Raw genomic sequence first — 22,314 nt, 5'->3', positions numbered from 1 at the left:
GAGACTGGGATCTGTAAGTACCCTCTCTGGGATCCTCAACTGCAAGCTGGGCTCCCGTGTCCTCTCCTCCAATGTCAGGATAACTGGCGCATGATCTGAAAATGAGGTGCCAGCGAGAATGCCGACGGAGCCCCCTCGCTCCCCTAACTAGTCGCCCACATAAAAGCGATCAATCCGAGATAAATTAGTCCCTCCCTGTCGACGATCCGACCGAGAGAACCTAAGACTGTCCTGAGAGCGGGAAAAGGCCCCATGCTGCCATGCATCAGTGATCCTCAGTGTCATGCAAAACCGGTCCCAAGCTGCAAGCTCTGGGCCGTGCACTGTAACATGACTGCCTCCCACCCTATCGGCCGGATCCTCAAGCATGTTGAAGTCTCCCCCGACACACCAATGTGCGGCCTCTGGCAATGCATCCATAACCTGGGTCCAGAACTCTGCTCTGGCACTAGCATGATTAGGCGCATAGACGTTGAGCACGCCCACTAGCTCATCATGCATCCTCAGAATGACATACTGCGCTCTGCCAGGCACAATGATCCCTCGATCCACAATGGCCTTCCGCCATACATCTGCAATGACCATGCAAACTCCTCCCTGTCCACCCAAAGGACCAAACCCTGCAGACCAAAAGGTATCCCATCTACCAGGCATCACCGAACCATATCTCCGGATCCTGCTCTCACCCAAGTGGTGCTCCTGCATCATCAAAATATCAATGCTGCCACCAACCAGGCATCTCTGAAGCTCCTGCCTCAAGCAACCTTGATAGCGTATAAAATGTGCTCCGCCCAGGCCCTGTACATTCCATGAGATGATCCTCATGGGTGACCTGCTGAGGTGGATGCTGTCCCAGCCGTACGGCGGGCCTTCGCAAGCGGCTTGGATGGAGAGTAGTCTCCATCCAAGCGGCTCTGAATCTGCCCACCCGGTGTACCACAAGAATCACGGAGCAGGCGCCAGTGGCTGTGGCCCATGGCGACTGCCTCCTGCTCTGACAGAGCAACCTCGTGTATACATACATATCCAGGGTCGCGTGCTAAGTCTGCCACTATACGCACGACCAAATGACGAATCCCTGAGGCATCCACACTCCCGGGATCCAAGAAAAAATGAGCCAGCTCCGGGACTCCCTGAGCCAGCCTATCACATCTGTCACCTCCAGGTCGCTCACATGATGAGAAAACTCAACTGCCTGAGTCTTCAAAGTGCTAAGAGCGAGCTCTAGAGTCCACTCCCGGTCGCAAGGGCCACAAAGAGGGAACGAGAAGGCCACCGCTGAATCAAGTGCCTCCTCCCCGTGGGCCGGAGGTATCACTACATGAACTCGGATGGGTGCTGGCTCATGGGGGCCCTCTGCTCCAAAAAGCCGAGTGAAGGTGTAATCGAAAGCCTCCGATCGCTGTCTAACACCGAGGCGACTCAGCCGACTGCGGATAGATGATATCCGTGAAGCCCGAATCGGCATGGTAGGTCTCCTCTGTGGTGCTCGAGCGAGGTCAGTGCTCAGCGCCCTTCGGACTGCGGGCGAACGCCAGGGGACTGCCAGGGCCTCCCGGGAAGGCGAGGCGGGTGGGGGGGGAGGAGGGGGGGGCGAGGGGGGTGGAGAGGGAGCCGCTGCCGCAACCGGAGCGGGGACGGGAGGAGGCGAAGGTGGAAGCGAGGCGGTGGGATGGGATGGGGGTGGGGGGGGAGAAGGAGGGGGTGCTGGCATCTCCTGGTCCTCAGTGGTCTCTGCAGGTGTCTCCTCCTGGAGGGGAGCGAAGCTATTCCTCACGGGAACCCAGTGAGGCTGAGACTGTGGCTGCTGCTGCAGCGGTCTCTGAGCGTGCTGCTGTGGCTGTCTCCCTCGGCGGCGCCCCTGTCCAGGCTGCCACTCCGAAGTCTCTGTGGCTTGAGCAGGTGTCCTGGAGGCAGCCTGCGGTGCCGCATCTGTGGGCGGGCCACCAGGGGCCTGCTGCTGTGGTGGGGGTCGAGGTCTCCTGCGAGGGCAGGCCTTGGCCAGATGGCCGACCTGCCTGCATATGAAGCACTGGTTCGGGAGCCCCGAAAACTCCACTCTCTGATCAATCCATCCCCCCCCTATCCTAGGTAGCTGAATGACCTTAGGAAGGGAGGAGATGTCAGACACCAAAACTCTGACGGAGGGTAGCCCAGCTGCTCTAGCCACCACTGAAGCTGCTGTGGGGCCAGTCTCAAGTACCGAGCCCACCAATGCTCCTAGCCGAGAGAGGAGCGGAAGATACTCCCGACGGAGTCCAGGGAAGCAAACTGTAACATGAAAAAGGCGCTCTCCCTGCTCAGCCGCTGCTGGGTCAAAGCCATGCTGCCAAGGTCTGAAGAAAGCTCGAGCACCCCGGATGTCAAGGGGACTCATGGCAAGGACCTTGGCCACACTCTGGGCGGTCTCGAACTCGATCTGATAATGTCCACGGCCCAGTAGCTGTACGTCCAGGATCTTGCCCACATCTGCAAGAAGGCGGGCCTGAAGAAGATCCCGGACCTCCCCTCTGCTGGGGCGAGTGCCGACTATACGGCAGATGGTGGAATGAGCCTGAAGGCGTTCCACATCTGCGGTGAGGCTCGCTTCCTCTTCCGGCGAAAGAGAAAGCCTGATGGGGATGTCCTCGGGGGCGGGCGAGGGGGCTGCGGATGAGTCCCTCTGAGGCGAGGCGGGAGGAGTCTCCATCAGAGTCTGAAGCTCAGGCGAAGGCGAGGCTAAAGCGAAGAAGATACAAAAAGAGGGATGATAATACTCTCAAGATAGTCTACTATGTATAGTTGCATGTTTAGTAAGAATCTTGTTAGATATGCTAAGAACTTAATTGAGGTGCTGTGAACAAAAGCAAGAAAACCTCGTGTAGTCCACTCCTAATTGCTGAATCTGATGTTAGAGAAAGCAGTAGACTGATCTGCTCTTTGGGCAGGTTTTATCACTCTCCAAGTTGTTCTCCTCTCCTCTGGCTGGCTGCTCTAGTAGTCTTGCAGAAGATATGTAGAATGGGGATTTTTTCTTAGGCCTTAAAGGAGGTCAACTTACCAATTTGCGATTCTTGCTTTACTGAATACTTTTGCAATGATTACATTCATAGAGTAGGGATCACAACATTGGCTGATTTTGTGCAAAAAGCTAACACTGATTGGTAGCCTAGCATGACACATGCATCTACTGAATGTGAATGAAGCTTGTAACAGTATGTTTGCTTGTCAGTGTATGGGAATTTGATTAGTTTGTTTGTCAGTAAATGGAGGTTAACTGTATTCAGTACAGGTTCAAAAGGTTGACAGGCAGACATGCATCATCCACATGCATCTACTGAATGTGGATGATGCTTGTGACATTATGTTTGCTTTTCGGTGTATGGGAATTTGATTAGTTTGTTTGTCAGTAAATGGAGGTTACTGTCCTCAGTACAGGTTCAAAAGGTTGACAGGCAGACATGAGGCTGCGATTTCTGAAAGGGATTATAAGTTTTTTTCACCAAGGCACAAGTACCGCAGAGCCCCCCAGCATTCGATGCCCAATGTTCCAGCTTTTCCAGTATGTGGGTTATAATTGCCTTTTATTGAATATCTTATATAGACTTTGCAGTTTATGCCATAGCCTCAACCGACATGCCTACTGTTGGTTTTTTTTTTTTTGGGGTAGAACTTTGCGGGTGTTACATCTGTTCTTGCTACACCTCAAACCATGCGGGCTATTGTAAGTCATCTTTCCTTCAACTCAATTTTCATCTCAGTTGTATACTATGGGTTTAGGTTGGAATATTAAGTTATTTGTTTTGAGGAGAAGAAATTTTGTAAAAGGATTGGCTGCATGTGTGCCATGAAGAAGAGAAGAAAACTGCCAAAGCAGCAAACCGCGGATACGTAGAATGTGCCCATGTATTCCAGACAAGGAATCAAAGATGAACCCTTTCCGTGTAGTCCAAATATGCCAAAGTCCTGTCCATCTAAGGAAATGGAATATCACAAGGTGACTGTCCGAAGTAATGACTTGAGGACAAATCCCAAATATCCACTGATGAGCCGAAACAGTAGACCTCTCTACTGCCTCCCAAACGCGAGAGACAAAAGACCAAATCTGATGGGCCACTGGACAACTCATGAACAGATGCATAACTGTTTCAGTGCATGTCGTGCAGAAGAAGCAAGAGGCCAATGTAATTTTACGACGGCTGAGCTGATCCCGTGTAGGTAACCCTCCCACCAACATCCTCCAAATGAAAACCTTACCTTGGTAAGGGAGTTTAGACTGCCAACCACGCATAAGAGTTTTCTGCCACCATGATTTAGACTTGTGCAATCCCCACACCTTATTGGCCTTGGCTGAAACCCAATCTTTCTCTGATACGAGCTTATGATAGACCTGGTTAGCTGAAAGTGATATCAAGTCACCAGATTTACATAGTGCCCAATCAAGCCAAGGCTGATCTGCAGATGGCCGAGGCAATGGAGTAAAAGGCTCAACTGCATGCATGATGTCAACCCATAGTGGTTGAAATGTCCGAGGAACCCTAAAGTGCTGCCGAATACGACGAAACGAATATGGCCTGCCACGACCAGGTATCACAGCATCTCGGATTCTAACCAAGCCTAACCTGACCATGCGGTTGAGTCGTATGCGTGAAGCATCTCTGTCTGGCCAAACAATGACACGCGACTCCACAAATGTTTCGAACTGCAAAGAGTTCAAAAGTAGTCTTTCATGACCAGGATCCCACCGAGCCAATAGTAGAACTGCATGCCAAGAAAGGAGAATATGCGATAAAATGTGAGATGAGCGAATACGGACAGGATGAGCCGCATTCACAATGTCCCACCATGAAGCCTGCACACGTGTCCGTCCATGTGACAATCCCTCCAACTCAATCAAGTCACGAGCCATGAATACCCAAGGCTGCTCCTGCAAACACATATCCTGAAAAAGCGCCCACCTACGTGCCACCATATGCAAGCGGACATCCAGTAAAGCAGCCCCACCCATTCTTTTGGGAACAGTACTCTCTCTTTTTAATTTGTTGTGTGCTTGTGTGCATGTGTGCATGTGGGGGATGTGTGTTTTGGGAGAGGAAGAATTTTATGTTTCAACCATGCCATAACTAGACTTTGACAAAGGCTGAGGTATATTGTTATGCACTAGTAGGCAAATTTCCTTTAGTAGTATGCATTGTGCAGTAATTCGTAGGTGCCAAGATATCACGCAGTCTACTCCGGTTGTGGAGATAAGGTACCGGATGAAATGGGTCTCAAGAGACTCAAGGAATCGGCAACTGTGATGCCACACCATGACAACCCTGATGCGCAGTACCTATTTGATGTGTTGCATAAGGACTTCAAGGAAAATCTGATTGTGTGGGATAAACCTGAACCCACTTATACAAAAATTTTAATGCAAACTATATTGCCAAAAGTTAAGAAATTCTCGGAATGTGTGGTCATTTTGTTTTTGCTTGGGAAAATGCCTAGTGCAAATGATGTTGCTCAATGGGTTAAGAACTTGCTTGGTGGATGCTATGTCAATGGGGTTTATTATGCTGCACGTGGCTTTTTTGAAGTGGTGCTCTTAAAACCAATAAAGCAGCAATTGTTAGAAAATTTGCCATTGTTCTATGGCCGTTGGATAGTGCATGTGCTTCCATGGACACCCCATGAAAGACTATCAAGCAATTTGAAAGAATCAATGCCCAGTATGGGTTGAGGTGGTTAATTTCCCAGTAGATTTCACTGATGCATTGCCAGGATTTGCTTAGATGTTGGGCATTATCATCTTTCCCCCCACGTAAATTGGGTAATAGAAGTAGATTTTGTATTTTATGGGATGTAGATAAACCCACCCCACTATCCATTGCAGTGGAGGTTGATGATGTCAATATGGGAGAAATATTATGAATTGAAATGGGGAGTATTTGCAGGAGCATGCTACATCTGCCATAAGTTTAGACATTTGGCCTCTGATTGTCCCACTCTTATGTTGCGGCCACCTGTTGATTCAATTCTTGTGGCTCTGATTGTGGAAACATCAATAGGACAGGCAAACCCCTCTAGTGCCTGTTGCTAACACGTGTGCAAATAAGAGCAAGAGCGGGGAAGCCAGCTCATATGCCTACTAGAACTAAAATGCTGTAAATAAGGATAAGAATGTGATAGATGTGGAGGGTTGGCAAACCCCAAACCCGAGAAAGGTTATTTTTGTGAGACCCGACCGTTGTAGTCTAGAATGTGGACTGAAACATCTACCTGGCGGAGTAAAGCTTGCTCATCGGGATATGGCTCGCACTTAATTTTAACTTCTCAATAAAATGATCATGAAGGCACCTCTCAAATGCATGTCATATAACGTACAGGGTTTAAGAAACTTGAATAAATGGAGGTTGGTCTAGGACTATGTACATAGAATGAAGTCAGACATAGTATGTCTTCAGGAACATAAAGCAACATGCTTTGGTTGGCTGGACTGGATTCTTTGATGGATATTGTATATATTCGGTGGTTCTACTTTCTCTAGTGTGTGCTTTCTTGTCAAACAAGAATTGCAACATGTAGTTGCTTACAATGATGTGGAAGGCAAATTACTCATGGTGCAGTGTATGCTCTGGTGAGACATGAGTTTGCATGCATCCACAATCTTTGCACAAAGAGCTAGAATGTGGTCACAATTGTAGCATTACTCTTGGTTGATGAATTCTCTCATATATGGGGATTTAAATAACTCTCTGGCAAGAGATGATACTACTCAAGGAAATTCATACATGATTGCAAGTGAAAGAGTTGCCTGGCAAAATGCAACAAGTCACATAGATGCACTTGACATTTGGACGACTATGTGCCTTGATAAGAAGGGCTATACCTTTCATCATAATGCTTATATAACTTACAAGGCAAGGTTTGACAGGCTGTTTAATGTTGCTTGGATTGATCCTTTTACATGTAGAATGTGGGTGGATTACTCGTTGCAGTGCTCCTATATGACTGAATTTGTACTTTGACATGCCAGTAGATGATTTACAACTATCTGTTAAGAGATTACTACCGATTAAAAACAGTTATTTGACGCATCAGTATTTCAATGACATGGTTGTCAATGTAGTCCTTGCTTTGACAGCTGAAAGTTATGAAGATATGGATATTGGTTGGTACCATTTTGCATCTTGAATGCAAGGGGTGATTATAGATTATGACAAATGGTATATGGGTGAGGAGAGAGAGAATTCAACAGCTGAAAAATCAGTTGCAAACTCGTGAAGAAACTAGTCATGTTTGTCCCTTGTCTCCTCAGGAAGAGGACCAGATATTTTATGCCAACCATCGACTTGAATTGAATAATTATCGAAAGTTGCAAAAGTGGCAAATCAGGTCTTGATAGAAGCCTATCTGGGACGAGGGCTGCTCATCTAAAGCCTTCTTTAAAAGCTTACATGTAACCATACAAAAACAATGTATTTCATGAGTGCAAAAGGGCAATGGAGAGTGGACACACAATGTACTCTAGCTTGAGCAAGAATGTGTTGCTCAATTTCAGCAAGCTTTTGCGTCGCCTCTTGTTGAAACCCCTAACATGACACCCATTCGAACATAATTGCTTCAGAATGTCATCGAAATAATGGATGTGCAAGAAGCCATTGAACTAGAAAGCCTATTTACGTCTATGGAGATACACAATGCAGTCATGGATTTAGGCAAATTGAAATCTCTTGGATGGGATGGGTTGATTGTGGAATTCTTTTTGCAATTCTGGGATTTGCTTGAGGATCCATTATTACTTATGATCAATCAATCATGGCAGGAGGGTGTTATCCCATCATCCTGGAGAGGACTGGTCAGATCAGTGCTGAAACAGTAGCTTTGTTAGAATCTTTTGGACTAGCGTCCAATTACTCTTATGCCTGTTATTTATATAGATCATCTCTAAGATGATAACTCGGAGAGTCAAAAAGATACTGCATAGAGGATTGCATCAAGCCCAAATGGCTTTGTTCCTAGATGACAAATCAGATAACATTTGTAATCTTATGTGGTTATTAAGTATGCCAAATACTCACAACAGGATGTACTCTTGCTATAGATAGATGTTGCAAAGGATTTTGATACAGTTCAATGGGATTAGATTCGTTTTTCCATTGTTTCTGATCTCAAAAGAAGTTTTGAGGGCTTCTCTCCGTGTATACTGAAGTAATAGAACAATTGTTTTTACCAAAAAAAAAAGGTGCCAAGATAGAAATGATTGGCAGCATGGCCTAGGTCTAGCATTGTAAGGCCAGATGGGTTCACAAATGTCCATGGCTTGGATCTGACTAGGAACCCATGGAACGTATGTATGGAATACAAGACAGTGATCCTTCTTGCCCCTGCCAGAGAAGTGATAGAAATTCAGTATGATGGTGTATGCATGAAGAATCACCCACTATTATGGGCATCATATCTTTATGTGTGAAACTGCACCTACTCTTGGCATCGATGACGTGAGTGGGGATGCTATAGCATGAAGTCTATGTTATGCATGATAAAGTTGATGATTTGAAGCTTTTGTGAGTAGACACTAAGTTTGGGAAATAGCCTGAGCTTTCCATTGGTGCATAGTTTGAATACCTTTTCTATTGGACAAGCCTAGTGTACATGGGGAATAGTTACTAGAATTCATGCATTTATCCTTGATGGGTTACATGCCATAGGGTAGACTGCACTGGTGGCCTCAAGGTCGGGCTTGCAGGTGAATAGCATTTCGTTAATGGATTTTGAGCTTGGATGGTGGTTTTAAGAATATCTTATACTTGTATTTGGTCTCACATTTGTCCGCTAGTCCCTAGGAGCAGTGGAGAAACCCTTCTTGCTTGCTAGAACCTATGGGCTTAGCGTGCAACTCTTATGAATAAGTTGTCCATGGCCCGGTTATTGAGCTTAAGCTCTCTTGAGACCAGTTTACGTGGAGGTGTTCAATGTTCTCACTTCACACTGTCGAAGGCACCTTGGAGAAGATGAGTGAATTGCTTTTTTTTCACGTATTGAAACAAAAATGTATGTTTGACCTGTTCATGTGTTGTTCGTATGCAGCCCCAACACCAAATCCAGCACCTGTCACATCCCATGGAATGCCACCCAGATCATCAGCTTCACCCGCAGCAACAGCAACAGCAACAGCAACAACAGTTGTCCCATCTTTCACATCCACAGCATTCTCATGTTCCTCACCTAGCGGATGCATTGCATGCACATCATCCATCACCGCCACAACATATGCCTCGAGGAATGCATCCACCATCTGCTCTACATGTTGGAAGCCGCATCATGGTAATGGTATGAACACCTTTTTGGACTCATTGCTAAAACTAGTCAAATTTATCAGAAAAGCCTTTCTTTTGGGACGATGGGATCCATTTTTTTTTTTGTCTTGATAGGGCTGTCGTGATGATTTTCTTGCAGCCTGCAAAATATTGTGATGAATGTGGTGCTCGATATATACGGGAGACCTCTAAGTATTGCTCAGAGTGTGGTACAAAAAGGGTGATACTTACTGGTCCATAGTGTTTGCCATAAAAGGGTGGCATCCACTGGTGAATTGTTGACAATTTTCTGTTTAGGGTTCCATACATGTGGGCATATATAAAGAGTTCAAAAAAAAAAAAATGCGTAATCCACATTTCATGGATCACTTCACAGGGAGTTTCCATCAATTATATCTGTACAAAGCTATATCTATATAAAGTGAAGAGCCTTTGTAAAGATAAATCAACCATAAAAGCAACCACAATGTAAAGCTAGTCTAGCGCTGAATGTGCTTCAGAGCCTTGTTTGGAGGCAAGCTATTTGGTGAATGGATCATGAAACTTGATGTGTGGGAATACTTAATCAAAAGTTTGCTCTCTGTTTATGACCTTGAAAGTAGCTGGATTTATTTGAAACCTCTACTCAAAAGTTTATGACCCTGAAAGTAGCTGGATTTATTTCAACTGTGAGATTTATAAATAATTTTCATGAAGTCTCCATCTATCTTCAGGCATACTTGCAAATTAAAAAATGTGTTTCTCAAAGGTTGCGCTAGACACACATTTTCATGCTCAAACGTGCTCCACAATTCATGGATAAATTCATGCCTAGGAAAGAAGACAAGCACCCGCAAGTAATGAGAGATCTAACCAGCTGGGTTTTTGCTGTTGTTTTGTTCTAATCTCTCAGATCGCGTGAACTGCAGATGAGGTTGCAGAATGCTCTAAAGGTGATTAGACCGTAAAGTCAAGGCTTCAGGCTTCATGATGCCTCGGGGGCCCTTTAGGTGGAGCCCAAAACAGTCAAGCTGAAGAAGAATCTCTTCTAGGTCAAGATCCCCCTTATAAGTCCCTTGACCAAAGCAAAGGTAAAGAATCACTGGTTACATATATGATTTACTCTCAGCTCACCAGAAGAAGATAATCTGTATTCCCCAGCTTTGGGGACCCAAAGCCCCCTCAAAAACTCCAACGAAATCAGTGAAGAAATCAGAATTCTATCATGCAACACAAAAGCAGAGCTTCCACAATCAAGGAGTGGATTACTAGTTCAGGGATGATGCCTGACTTCATCTGTCTGCAGGAGATTAAAGCCTCAGTTGACACCTTGCAACATAATCTGCAAGGGATTCGTAAGAGGCCCACCAAGCTTATAAGGTCCTAGCTCTCATGCTCACCATTCACTTTAACTCCTAGATTAGACCGGAATAAAAAGACTCTGTAAAAGGGAGATATTCTAGACACCACCATTGCTCTTTGGGAAGGAGTTGAACATGCCGAAGAAATGAACCAAGATTTTTGGTTTATCAAAATTGATTTTGACAAAGCTTATGTGACAGGCTAAAATGGCCCTTAAGGAAGGGGTTGAGAAACAAACCAAGTTTTTTTGTTCATCAAAATTGATTTTGGCAAAGCTTATGACAAGTTGGAATGGCCCTTCATCAACCAATCTCTAAAGGATATGGGGTTATCCCTTGGTTCATCAAGGCTATTTGCACCCTTTTTAGTAATGGCCAGGCCATGATATCTGCCAATGGGATATATGCCTTGGGTTGGCTTATTTAAGAAGCCATGAATAATGGTTCCCTCAAAGGATTTTCCTTGTAATAACTCCTCCCAGTCTTGCCTTCAATAGTTTGCCAATGACACAAATGGGCTCCTCCACAATGACAACCAATCTATTTCTACCTTCTAGGAATGTCTATATTTTTTGTTTAGCCTCAAGTTTCTAGATGAATCATGCCAAGGTAGGCATCAAAACCTTGATCAATGACCCCCGTGATTGGCTCCTCCGATGAGGATGTTCAATCCTTCAAGAAGGCTAGGTCTTCAGGCTCCTTGGCATTGCAATGGGATTTGGGGAGTCCATCCATCAGAGATGGATGTGGGTTCTAGAAAGAAAAAGGAAAAAAAATGACAAGTGGAGAGGCATGCAAATGAGTCCGGTTGGAAGGATCTTTGTCTTGAAGCACATTTTGATTCAAACATTAATCTCTTTTCTCTCTTGCTGGATGCCTTCTGATAAGGATCTTAAGAGTTTGGAATCCCTATGCAGAAACTTTCTCTTCTGAGGAGATGGCTTGACCTATAAAATCCCTAAAGTGGCCTGGACTTACTATGCCCTCCCAAAATCCCAAGGGAGTTTGGACTGTCCAAAATCTGAAACTTGTAGATAGATTAAATTCCAAATAGGTGATAAGGAGCTTTCTTTTGCCCTCTGCTGACTGGGCTAGATTGCTACACAGAAACCAAAGCAAACTCAAGGTGAAGACTTTCAAGAAGTGGCGCGACCTTCCCAATTCAGCCTTGTTCTTCAGCCCCTTGTAGATTGTCCCATTTGGCAACCCTGTGTTCAAAGGTATATGGAACTTGGAATTAAAAAAAAGGAGAACTGGCCCTCTCCCCTTAACTATAACACAAGGTCATTATCATGAGGGAGGATTCAATTTCTCTCTCTTTTGGGGGACTATGTTGAGGGAAGTATCACGACGCAAGTCTTTTTCTTGCTAGAAAAAGGGCATCCGGTCAGGATGGACTTATGGAAAAATAGACGTAGACATTGGAAATCCATAAGAGAACTACAAGAAATCTATAGGCTCCCTCTTAGAGACCCTCATCTGAGTCTCAATATGCTTAGTCAATGGGACCTAGTTCTCCCTCCGCTATTTCAAATTAGTAGGCAAAGAATCCATAACACCTTCTCTTGGAATGGCCAGCTTGACTTGCTTCCCATCCCCCCTAGCAACTTGGTTAAGACCCCAGTTCATTGTAAGCCATAGATGGAATGCCATATGGAACTACTCTAGGATAGGAGCCAGTGGAACTATAGATTCACACATTTATGGTCCCAACTTATTAAGCCAAAAAATTATTTCCTTCTCTGGTTTTATAGAAAGCTATTTGGACTAACTCAAAACCTTTAAAAATGGGATTTTGGTGATGGGATTTGTAAGTAGTGTGGTAGAGCCGAGGAAACCATAGCCCACGTTTTTTTAAACTATGTTTGTGTAAAAGTGGGTTTTGGTGATGGGATTTCTAAGTAGTGTGGTAAAGCCGAGGAAACCATAGTTCACTTTTTTAAACTATGTTTGTAATAGGAAGCCATTTCTTTTCTTTTTTGTGTGGTGTTCAAAGGCCACCTGTCCTGGCAACATATTTGGCTTGGGGTTGCTCCTAATTACAATCTTAACTCGATACTCGAGTCTCCCACCCTCTTCACAATTTGCCAACCAATGACAAGTTGCCACTACTAGCACACCTCCACAAGCTAAGTCAAGACCCTATCTCCAATCAAATTAAATCATTACAATTTCACACTACTAGGAACTTAGGGGTTTACACATTTTTCAATAAATTTAGGATTGGCAAGGAGATGATTGGGGGAGACTATGTGTCTATGAGCATAGGTAGGGAAAATCTCCCTCTTTTTTTGAGATTTTTCCCCTTTTGTGGATTATGTAAATGCCCGTTATAGGAATAACAAGTTCGAAGTTGACAAGATGGAATTGAGAATCAAGGGTAAAGGATCTCTATGGTAAATATACCCACAATGTCTTGAACAAAATTGGCAAAGATAATGATTTGAAGAAAGATAAAAATTCACATAGATCTTTCTTCAACCATCTCCATCCTCCACCCCTCATATTTCTTTTATAGCTCATGAACCTAGAGAAATCACCACCAGACCCAACCCTCTTCCTCCTTATCTTGTTTTAACTTTCCAATCGGTTGTTATTATAAACCTACCTCTTCATATATTATTGGTATCAAAACTAACCCACAAGCAAGTAGGAGGTTTGTAAAAGTCTCCTTGAGTAAGTCTTGCCTTTGGTTTATGAGCCTCTAATGGCCTGCTTTGACTCTCTCTTTCATCATGCCTAAATTTGGTCATTGTCGATGCAAGGAAGTTTAAATGCCATTGTATACATCTGGGATTTCTCCTACTTTTTTGGGGCTTTTGCAACCTATTACCATTTTTTGAAGAAGCTTCACATTGTTAATATCGTTCACTATGAGTCTAATGATACTACACTCGTCATGCTTATCATGTAGATTTTCTTGCTTTACCATTGGATTTGCTTCAGTTAGTTAGATCTATCATTGTAGGAGTTTTAATAAAATCAAGGACAATCTTACTTTGTGTCACAAGGTACCGGTCTAAGAGCTCCATATCGAACACAAAAAAAATTTAGCATGAGAGGATGTGTTACTAGGGACTAAAGGCATCGTATTGTCCTTTCCTAACCCTTTCTTCACTACAAACATTGAGAGATTAGATTGGTTGTTGTCAAATAGCTTTTAGTACAAATATATTTCTTTTGATTACTAAGTATTGCCCATGGGATCTAAAAACAATTTCCTCATTTCTAAAACTCAAAGCAAACACACGAAAGATAACACCATCCATCCTTTAGGACAACACTGAAAGTGAAGGAAAGAGTGGAGTCAAAAACGTACTCGAGTCAAGCAACCAAAGAGCAAGAAGAATCAAAGTTAGTAGAGCAAAGAGAATGAAAACATGTAACACAAAAAGGATATAAAATTGAATTGCATTTTTTGGTCCTGGAGAAAATAGATTTTTCTTTTAGATTGTATGTTGTCAGATTTGATCTTTGACTGCAAAAGAATGAGAGTAGTTGAAGAGAATTTAAGACTAGAAGGATTTAATGGACCAATCAAAATTAGGAATGTGGATCATCTAAGACACTTGACACTATTTAATATTTAGTTATTTACCAATTCATAAATAAGATTGTGGATCATCTAAGACACCAAACACTTGACACTTGATATTATTTAATTTTTAGTTATTCTTAAAATTTCTTTTTTGCTCTCTCTCTCTCTCTCTCTCTCTCTCGTAGAGTAATCAATTAATTAATTAATCGCTTGGGTGACCCAAAAAGTGAAAATAATATCTTGGGTGTCTAAGCTAAGTTAATGTGAGTGAATCTGATCAATAGTAACACGTGTGAGACGTGCCCAAGCTAAGTTGATTGTGAGTGAATCCGATCAATGGGTGACACGTGAGACGTGTGGTGTTAATGTGCGAGTTTGATTGTGAGTGAATGATAAACTCTATGACACATGTGACACGTGTGAAGACATTGTGAGTGTGTTAATACATTCCTAGGGTTAACAAGAGCTACCTCCATTATCTTATATCAAGGAGTTAAGGTAGATACACCAAAAGGTCATACATACAAGATATGAAGCAATGGTGTCCAAATCTACAACTTGGACAGGCACCCGTAATGGTCCTATGTAATACTTATGGTGATTTCCGCTTCAAGAGCGTGTGGTAGTATGTTGAGATGAAGTCCCAAGTGATTTACTTCATGGATATATTAGTAGTCATTGTAATAGCATTAGGCCTATGAGCCTAAAGTGCCCGGTGGGCCATACAGTTTAAGTTAGTGTGAACACTTATGGCCATGTATATAAGTGAATATTTCTCATAATTCAAAGGACTCTCCCATTGTGTAAGTAATAGAGTCTTGCTCTTACTAATCTCACTCTCTAATGCATGCTAGTGAGTGTGTGTGAGTGATATGAGGTGAGAGGAGGGTCGAGTACACGTAGTGCAACACGGTGGTGTGACATTGCTCGCGGGAGACCCGATGGAATTGCTTCTAAAGAAGTTATGGAGCTTGGAGACCTTAAGGGTTACGAGCTCAGCCATTGGAAAGATCCTCACGACAGTTGCGGTTCAGGAGGTAATCTCTCAGCCATGAGGTGAGAGGAGGGTCGAGTACACGTAGTGCAACACGGTGGTGTGACATTGCTCGCGGGAGACCCGATGGAATTGCTTCTAAAGAAGTTATGGAGCTTGGAGACCTTAAGGGTTACGAGCTCAGCCATTGAAAAGATCCTCACGACAGTTGCGGTTCAGGAGGTAATCTCTTGTTGGATGTGTTTTAAGGAGGGTTAGGGTGAGCCATAACATTTTTGGCGCCGTTTGTCGGGGAGTCATTCCTTGGCTTTTTTTATCATTTTTCTCTAATCTACGCATTACCCATTGTCCATTGTCTTGATTAATGGTTTCCCATGAAAAAGATGTGGTTTTGATGGTGATTTGTGTGTGATTTTGTGAGAATTAGCTCTCTTTTTTTGTTTTGTAAACAATGTTTTTTTGCTTATATTTTAGGTTAAATTATTATTTTTGTTGTTGTTAATGTGGTTTTTAATGTTCCTAGGACTTGTACACATAGAGTGTTTTAGGCTGCATCAAACAATGCAATAGAATGTAATTTTTAGTGATTTTTAGCTCTCTTTAAAGTTGAACATACAGCTAGAATCATTAAATTTTGTTTCATTTGTGTGTTTTTTGTTTGAATTGTACACATTAGAGTGTTAGCAAGCATTAGGAGTAGCTTGTAAATTAATTAGTAAAGTGATTAATTAGAGTCCTTGATTAGTCTAAAAGAGAAAAAGATTAGTGGAAGGATTAATCTTTGATTAATTCTTAATTACTTATTACATAACTCATTAAAGTTAATCAGCATTAAATGAGAAGATGCCAATGAGTTGTCAAATTGTCCATTTTGGTGGTCATTTATGAAGGTTGTAAGGGGATGTCATAAAAGGGTTGACTTTTTTGATTCCCACTTGCCTTTTTAGAAAAATGTCAATATTTTTTTAATTTAAAATTCAAAAAATATTCTCCCTAAACCAAGAAATTAAAATTTCTCTCTTAACTAAAAAATAAATAAATAAATAAATCGGATGTTTCATGCATTAAGGTTTCACGCCATGAACCGTACCTCCTGTTTCTCGTCGTGAAACAGCTCTCGAGAAAAAAAATGGGATTTCACGCGTTAAGGTTTCACGACATAAACCGTACCTACTATTTCACGTTATGAAACAGCCCCCACAAAAATAAAAAAAATTAAAAAAATCAGACGTTTCACGCGTTAAGTTTTCACACCTTAAGCGATTCACGTCGTGAATCATACCTACTGTTTGATGATGTTAAATAGCCCTCGGCGAAAAAAAATTCAAATTTGATAAAATCCGTGAAGTCCGTTTCACGTCGTGAACTGCACCCTACTGGTTTATGTCGTGAAAGGGGGATCCAATCCTAGAAAACAGCCCAGTTTGGAGGCTCGTATCTCCTAAATCGTGAACCCAATAAACGCGCTCTAGTGCTTATCGAAAACTCGGGCATCGAGCTCTTCAAAATTGGTCTAGAGCGTTCAAGGGCAAAATCCATCATTTTGGCCTTCGACTAGCACATCCTCAAAATTCGACCCAAAAATCGGGGTTAAAAATGGTCCTTAAAAAGTAATAAAAATGATCCAAAATAGTGCGAAAACGATTGCGAACCATATTTGGAATACTTTTAGGTCTAAACAACAAAATCACAAAAAACTCAGAGAGGCAAAGTTGTAGTACCCCAAAAATACTACAACTCTCATACAGAGTTTTTCCAAATTCCTTTTGGAACACCTTCAAAAATGGACTGCGAAACAAGGAAAATCTTTTCGAAAAAAAATTTCATCTTCAAACAGTGATGGAAAATAGGTTTTGAGACCTCCTCTTCCATCTGGGATGCTACTAGCATATACTTTTTCTGAAGAAATCTCTCTAAGAGGTTTACGTGCATGTAACGCCTAAGCCAATTAGGGAAAACAGACACTCGTTTGACCCAACGAAGGGTACACTAGGCCTCTTGAGGCTGTAACATATTGTAAGAAAACCTAAAAAGCAAAAAAAAATTTATGTTTTCTTATTAAAGGAGCAATCGGTATGGCAACGATAGAGGGACTACGTGGACCGACACCCTCACTGAACCCAATGGCTGACATCTTTGAGCCATTAAGATCCATGCCCCAAGGGCAACTCCCAATACCATTTGCCATGCCAACAACAAGCGTGTCATTGGGTTTTATACCCCCTGTCACTTTAATCCCACCGGGCTTTGGTTCTTTGCCTAACATTCCCATAAATCCTATAGGTACCTACCCTTTTCAACCCTAGATGCTCATACCTTGGACATACTGACTAATCTAGGAAGGGGGGTCAGCCAAGGACTACGTGAGTCCCTATCCACATTAGCACCCACACATGGCCTAAGTGACTTATACAAAATAACAACCATACAGATTTCCAAAATCAAGGGCAAATATGATGGAATGAGTGATCCCGTTTAATTTATACAAATGTTTGAACAGCGATGCGAGGCCTTTGGAAATCCAAATTGCCCCACCAAGGTACATGCGTTGAACCTTTGCTTATTATTGAAAAAGGCTAGCCGCCGCTGGTTCATCACATTGATGCACGCAATCAAGACAAACTTCAAGACTTTGAGAATAGCCTTTGTCCACGGCTTCTCAAGACAAGGTGATCGATGAAGTGTAGCAAAAGAACTCTATTTAATTGAGCAAAAATAAAATGAAACCATTAGAGATTTTATCCTTTGGATAAAAATCTTGGACTCACGATGTGAGCCATGGGAGAAACTAAATGATGCTCAATTGAAGAGATGTTTCATGATGGGCTTAAAGTAACAATTTACATAACTTGATCATTGTATCCAATCTGATAACATTTGATCAATGTTGAAAAGAAGAAATACGTTTAGATGAAAACATGATGGAAGATAATCACGATACGAGATGTTTCCCATCTAAACCAAGTGAAGCAATGGCTAAAGAAAAATGATCTCAGAATTGTCATTCCCGAAATTCTATGCAACCTTGCATAAAAGCTTACAACCAACATCTCTAAGAGAGGATGAGATCCTTCAAAACCAACCATCCTTAATGCCTCTCCAAGTGATGGGTGAAATGCCTTGTGTTTAGTACAATCACTACGTCCATCCCAATCCTCATTATATGTACAAGGTGCCTATTTATCTGTATTGCATATATTGTAAAAACTTTGGTCATGATATATCCTAATGTGCTAATTCATCTATAATTAACTCAAAATCTCCATCTCTCGTGCCCCAAGCAAAAACAGTCCAAAGGGTAGAAACTACTCAAGAAATAGTTTAACGAACACTTTAGTGTTTCTATTGTCTCGTAGACCACATAAAGTAGCAGACTACAGAGTTTGGAATACTTCCATGCCTACAGTCACTGACATCTTGCAACCCATATGTGAACGATGTGGCATCGATCACATATTCCAAGATTGCCCAAGGCAAGTTGCTTCCCTGCAACCTGTCTCATAAAATACAACTCTTAACATCGTAAGTGTGCAAAACGGGCAATTGTCCACAGTACCCTTGAATGTGCTTAGACACTTACCAGCCAAGGCACAAGATATAGTAAAAAAGAATACAAAAGAAAATACTTTGAAATGGGTAGAGGAGCATGCTTTAAAGTAGAAGCCAAAAGAGAAAGCAAAACCTTCTAAACCCAAGAAAAACAAGGGGCAACAAACTATCGAAACCAAGGTTAAAATAAAGGACAAGGGAAAAGAGCATGTCGAGGACCTAAACCCAATAGAGCAAAAAGCTACACATGATGTAGAAGCTCCACCTCAAAGGCTACCACACAAACCACAATACCCACATGCGCAATAGGAGATATAAAAGAACGAAAGAAAGTTTATTCTCATCGCATGGGCAAACCTAATAAAAACTTGATGATCCAAGGAAAGTCAACAGATGATACAAGTTATAGTACGTCACTTAGTGAGGATGAAACAAGTTCTGGTTCATCATAGATGCACCTCATAGACCCCAAAAATGCATATCATGATCACATGACATATGCGGAACGCAAAAAGTAAGCTCAGGAGATCATGCTTAGCATTGTTGATGCCATCTGGGATCACCAGTTATGATTGAACCTCATAATTCCAATCCTAAAAAAGCAACCAAAAGACAAGAACCATAGGAGTATCGCTTCTCCTTTCAAGAGGAAGACATACTCTCTAAAGAAGAGTCATTAGAGGCAGATTGCACGAATGATGCGGTTGAAAAAGCATGTGAGAAATTCTATGAATCCCTTACAAAATTAAAGCAGTCTCTTAAATCCTCATTTGGAGGAGTGCTCTTCTCTCGTATAGCGAAGCCAACAGAGAGCATCAGCACTTGCATCTTTAAAGGCTAAAACATGAGTTATACCAAGACATAATAAAGAGCTCCATTGAACACAACTGTGAGGATTCACAAGTTTCCAAAACAGACCTCAGTTAGAATTGTCAGAGGACCAAGTGTGTCATTGTACACATTGGGTACTCTCAAAAAATCTGAAAGCCAAGAAGAGGATGAAAGTGAATGGGAATATGAAACCAAAACGGGATCTGAAGCTGAAACAAAAACTAAAACATCCATGGTTCCACTTGAAGATTCTATCATGGTATGGTTGGATTTCCTGTAACGTACTTATACGTACATATTTTTTGGTCCCATTTGACTCGGCATTTTTTAGCATATACATTTAATGTTGAAAAGTGGGAAATACTTAGAGGACATAAAAGATTAAGTTTGGTCACAAATTTAGTAATTTTAGAGATGTCGATTTTTGGTCGATTTTGGGACTTTTAATACATGTTTTGTGGTGTCATTTGTAAGAGATTTCTATTCTATACTTAACCATGTTAGATAATGTATAAGAGGGTCATAGTGAGTAGTTTAGCCTAAAGGAAACTCATATGGGGGTTTACATAATAAATATAATCGACGGGTGTCGGAAACAGGGCCCGACACCAAATTAACCCTTAAATTTCAGTAACGGCCTCGCATGAGGGGATAGATAACTTTTATTGTCAGAGAGAACTATTAAAGAAAGTTAGTTCATCACAAGAAGAACAAAGTCTGTGTTTGGATAATTGGGAGATTCTACATGGGGTGGCCGGTATTCCGCGAAACGAATCTGACACCACTTTTCAGTAAAGTTTTTTTTTAACGTATCATCTCTACTTTCTTTATTGTTTTCATGCATGATAATCTACTAATTCTTGTGGGCTTTTTTTTTTTGCTTCTTTCAGAGCCTTGACGTGATTTCTGTGCACCAGGAGGGAGGGAGAGAGAGAGAGAGAGAGAGAGAGAGAGAGAGAGAGAGAGAGAGAGAGAGAGAGAGAGAGAGAGAGAGAGAGAGAGAGATTCGGGCCAGCCGTCCTTAGACAGAGAACGTGATTTATGCCCTTTGGGAGCCATTTGGTATAACCCAGAGTGGACGAGATTTAGAAGAGGCATACCCGGGATAGCTGCAACGTCCAAGGTGGTGGTTGGGTGGACGGGCGTCGGAGAATATCCCTAGATTGGCTAGATCTTTTGTTGGTGATTCTCTCTCTAATTTTAAGATTTTGCATTGGCGATTATTATGTTACTCTGAATGATCAATGATCATGGTTTATTGAAAATCTTTTTATTTTATAAAGTATGATGTGATTTTTATGTAAATCTTGAGAAATTTTATGCATAGATCATGAAACAGAATATGGGCACATTTCAGTTGCTATCAGAGCCTAGGTTGGGCAATCCGCACTTGATTGCGGATATTGCAGGTCTTGGATGACTAATATTATTTTTGATTTTTATGATACAGCCAGGAGTTTCTTTCTCTTTAGAATTGTTTTGTAATTTTGTTGTATAGTCACAAGATGGCTGCACATCAAACAAATTCAGTAGTCAACCTGGAGCAAGAAGAGGAGATTTTACAAGGATTATTGCATGTGGGTGTAACTCCAGAGGAAGTTATCAGACTTATTAACAAGAGTCAAGAATTGGAGGAAAGGATGAGAGCCACGCGCGCTCGAGCTTCCATGACTTTGAATGAAGAAGACAGAGATGACCGAGAAGATGGAGAGATGGAAGATTGTCTAAATTTTGATGATAGACAGGGTTAATGAGAAGGGCAAGGAGCAAGAAATTCTGACGGACGAGCAGCAAGAAAAACCTGGTGAAATTCATATAATCCCTCAACCAAGAGTTGCTGCACATGTTGGTTTTGATCTTTCAGTACATCGAGCTATTAAGGAGTTGTAGGATACAATGCAGGCCATGAAAACTACTATGGGCACAGGATTTAAATCGGGACATATAGATGATTTTTCCCTCAAACAAGTTACAAAGAAAAGTTCACTACCAACCTTTAATGGAAAGGGGAAGAGGAGTGAAGAAGGGGAAGCATGGTTTGAGCACCTTAAAGATTATTTTCAAACATGTAACTTCAGTGAGGAAGCTAAGACAAAGACGACATTACTTTTTGTTGAAGGTTCTACAAAATTATTGTGGAAGTCTATTATGCACAGCAGGGACTGATGGAATGAGGACATCACATGGCCTCTAATAAAAAGGCATATGATTCAATATTTCTGTCCACCCAGAATACCACATGGAGAAAATGAATGAATTTTTAAACTTGGAACAACAGAGGGCACATACTATTGTAGAATATCATGATAAATTTTGGGTCTTTCAGAAATATTCACCCTCTTTAACAGAAAAGGAGAGAGCTTCTTGATTTGTGAATGGCTTAAACAATCAAATCAAATTTTTGCTTAAGGGTAACAAGCCAACTATAGTCCAAGATGCTATGCTACGTGCGATGACATATGAACATGGGACAGAATGAAGAAAGCTTTGGAAATAAAAGAAAGAGATCAAATCTGTTTTATGGTGTGAGAAGGGAAATTTTATGTAGAATAGGAGAATGCAGATTGGCGAGAAGAAGAATGGTAATCAGCCTTTCACATATTTATCTCCAGAGATGGTAGAAAAGGCACAGCATGAAGGCCTATGTTTTTGTTGTTTACAAAAGGGTCATATAACTTATTAGTGCAAAAACAAACCAGCATCAGATGAGGACTGTAGATGAGGACTGTGAGGGATTAATTACAAGAGATCAGAAAACAAGGCAAAATGTGCAGGAGAATG

General features: G+C 42.0%; 1 protein-coding gene across 2 annotated transcripts in view; it reads left to right on the top strand.

Moving 5' to 3' along the window:
• LOC147621888 (PPR containing protein) overlaps positions 1 to 11,160 on the top strand; it is a 41,638-nt gene extending 30,478 nt beyond the window's left edge. Inside the window, exons 6-9 of one of the 2 annotated variants that reach the window (XM_086822907.1) lie at positions 3,418 to 3,541; positions 3,650 to 3,703; positions 9,052 to 9,288; positions 9,421 to 11,160. In XM_086822907.1, the coding sequence (XP_086679033.1) occupies positions 3,418 to 3,541; positions 3,650 to 3,703; positions 9,052 to 9,288; positions 9,421 to 9,522 (517 nt within the window). In that variant the 3' untranslated portion in view covers positions 9,523 to 11,160. Of the gene's footprint in view, positions 1 to 3,417; positions 3,542 to 3,649; positions 3,704 to 9,051; positions 9,295 to 9,420 lie in introns of both variants that reach the window. The other variant, XM_086822906.1, reaches the window with a different exon arrangement.
• Positions 11,161 to 22,314: the final 11,154 nt, after the last annotated feature.

Source organism: Cibotium barometz, chromosome 29, assembly GCF_041138505.1.
Source record: "Cibotium barometz isolate CiBa-2024 chromosome 29, ASM4113850v1, whole genome shotgun sequence".
Classification (NCBI taxonomy): Eukaryota; Viridiplantae; Streptophyta; class Polypodiopsida; order Cyatheales; family Cibotiaceae; genus Cibotium; species Cibotium barometz.
The sequence above is the reverse complement of the archived record's forward strand: the minus strand, read 5'-3'. Positions and strand labels throughout refer to the sequence as shown.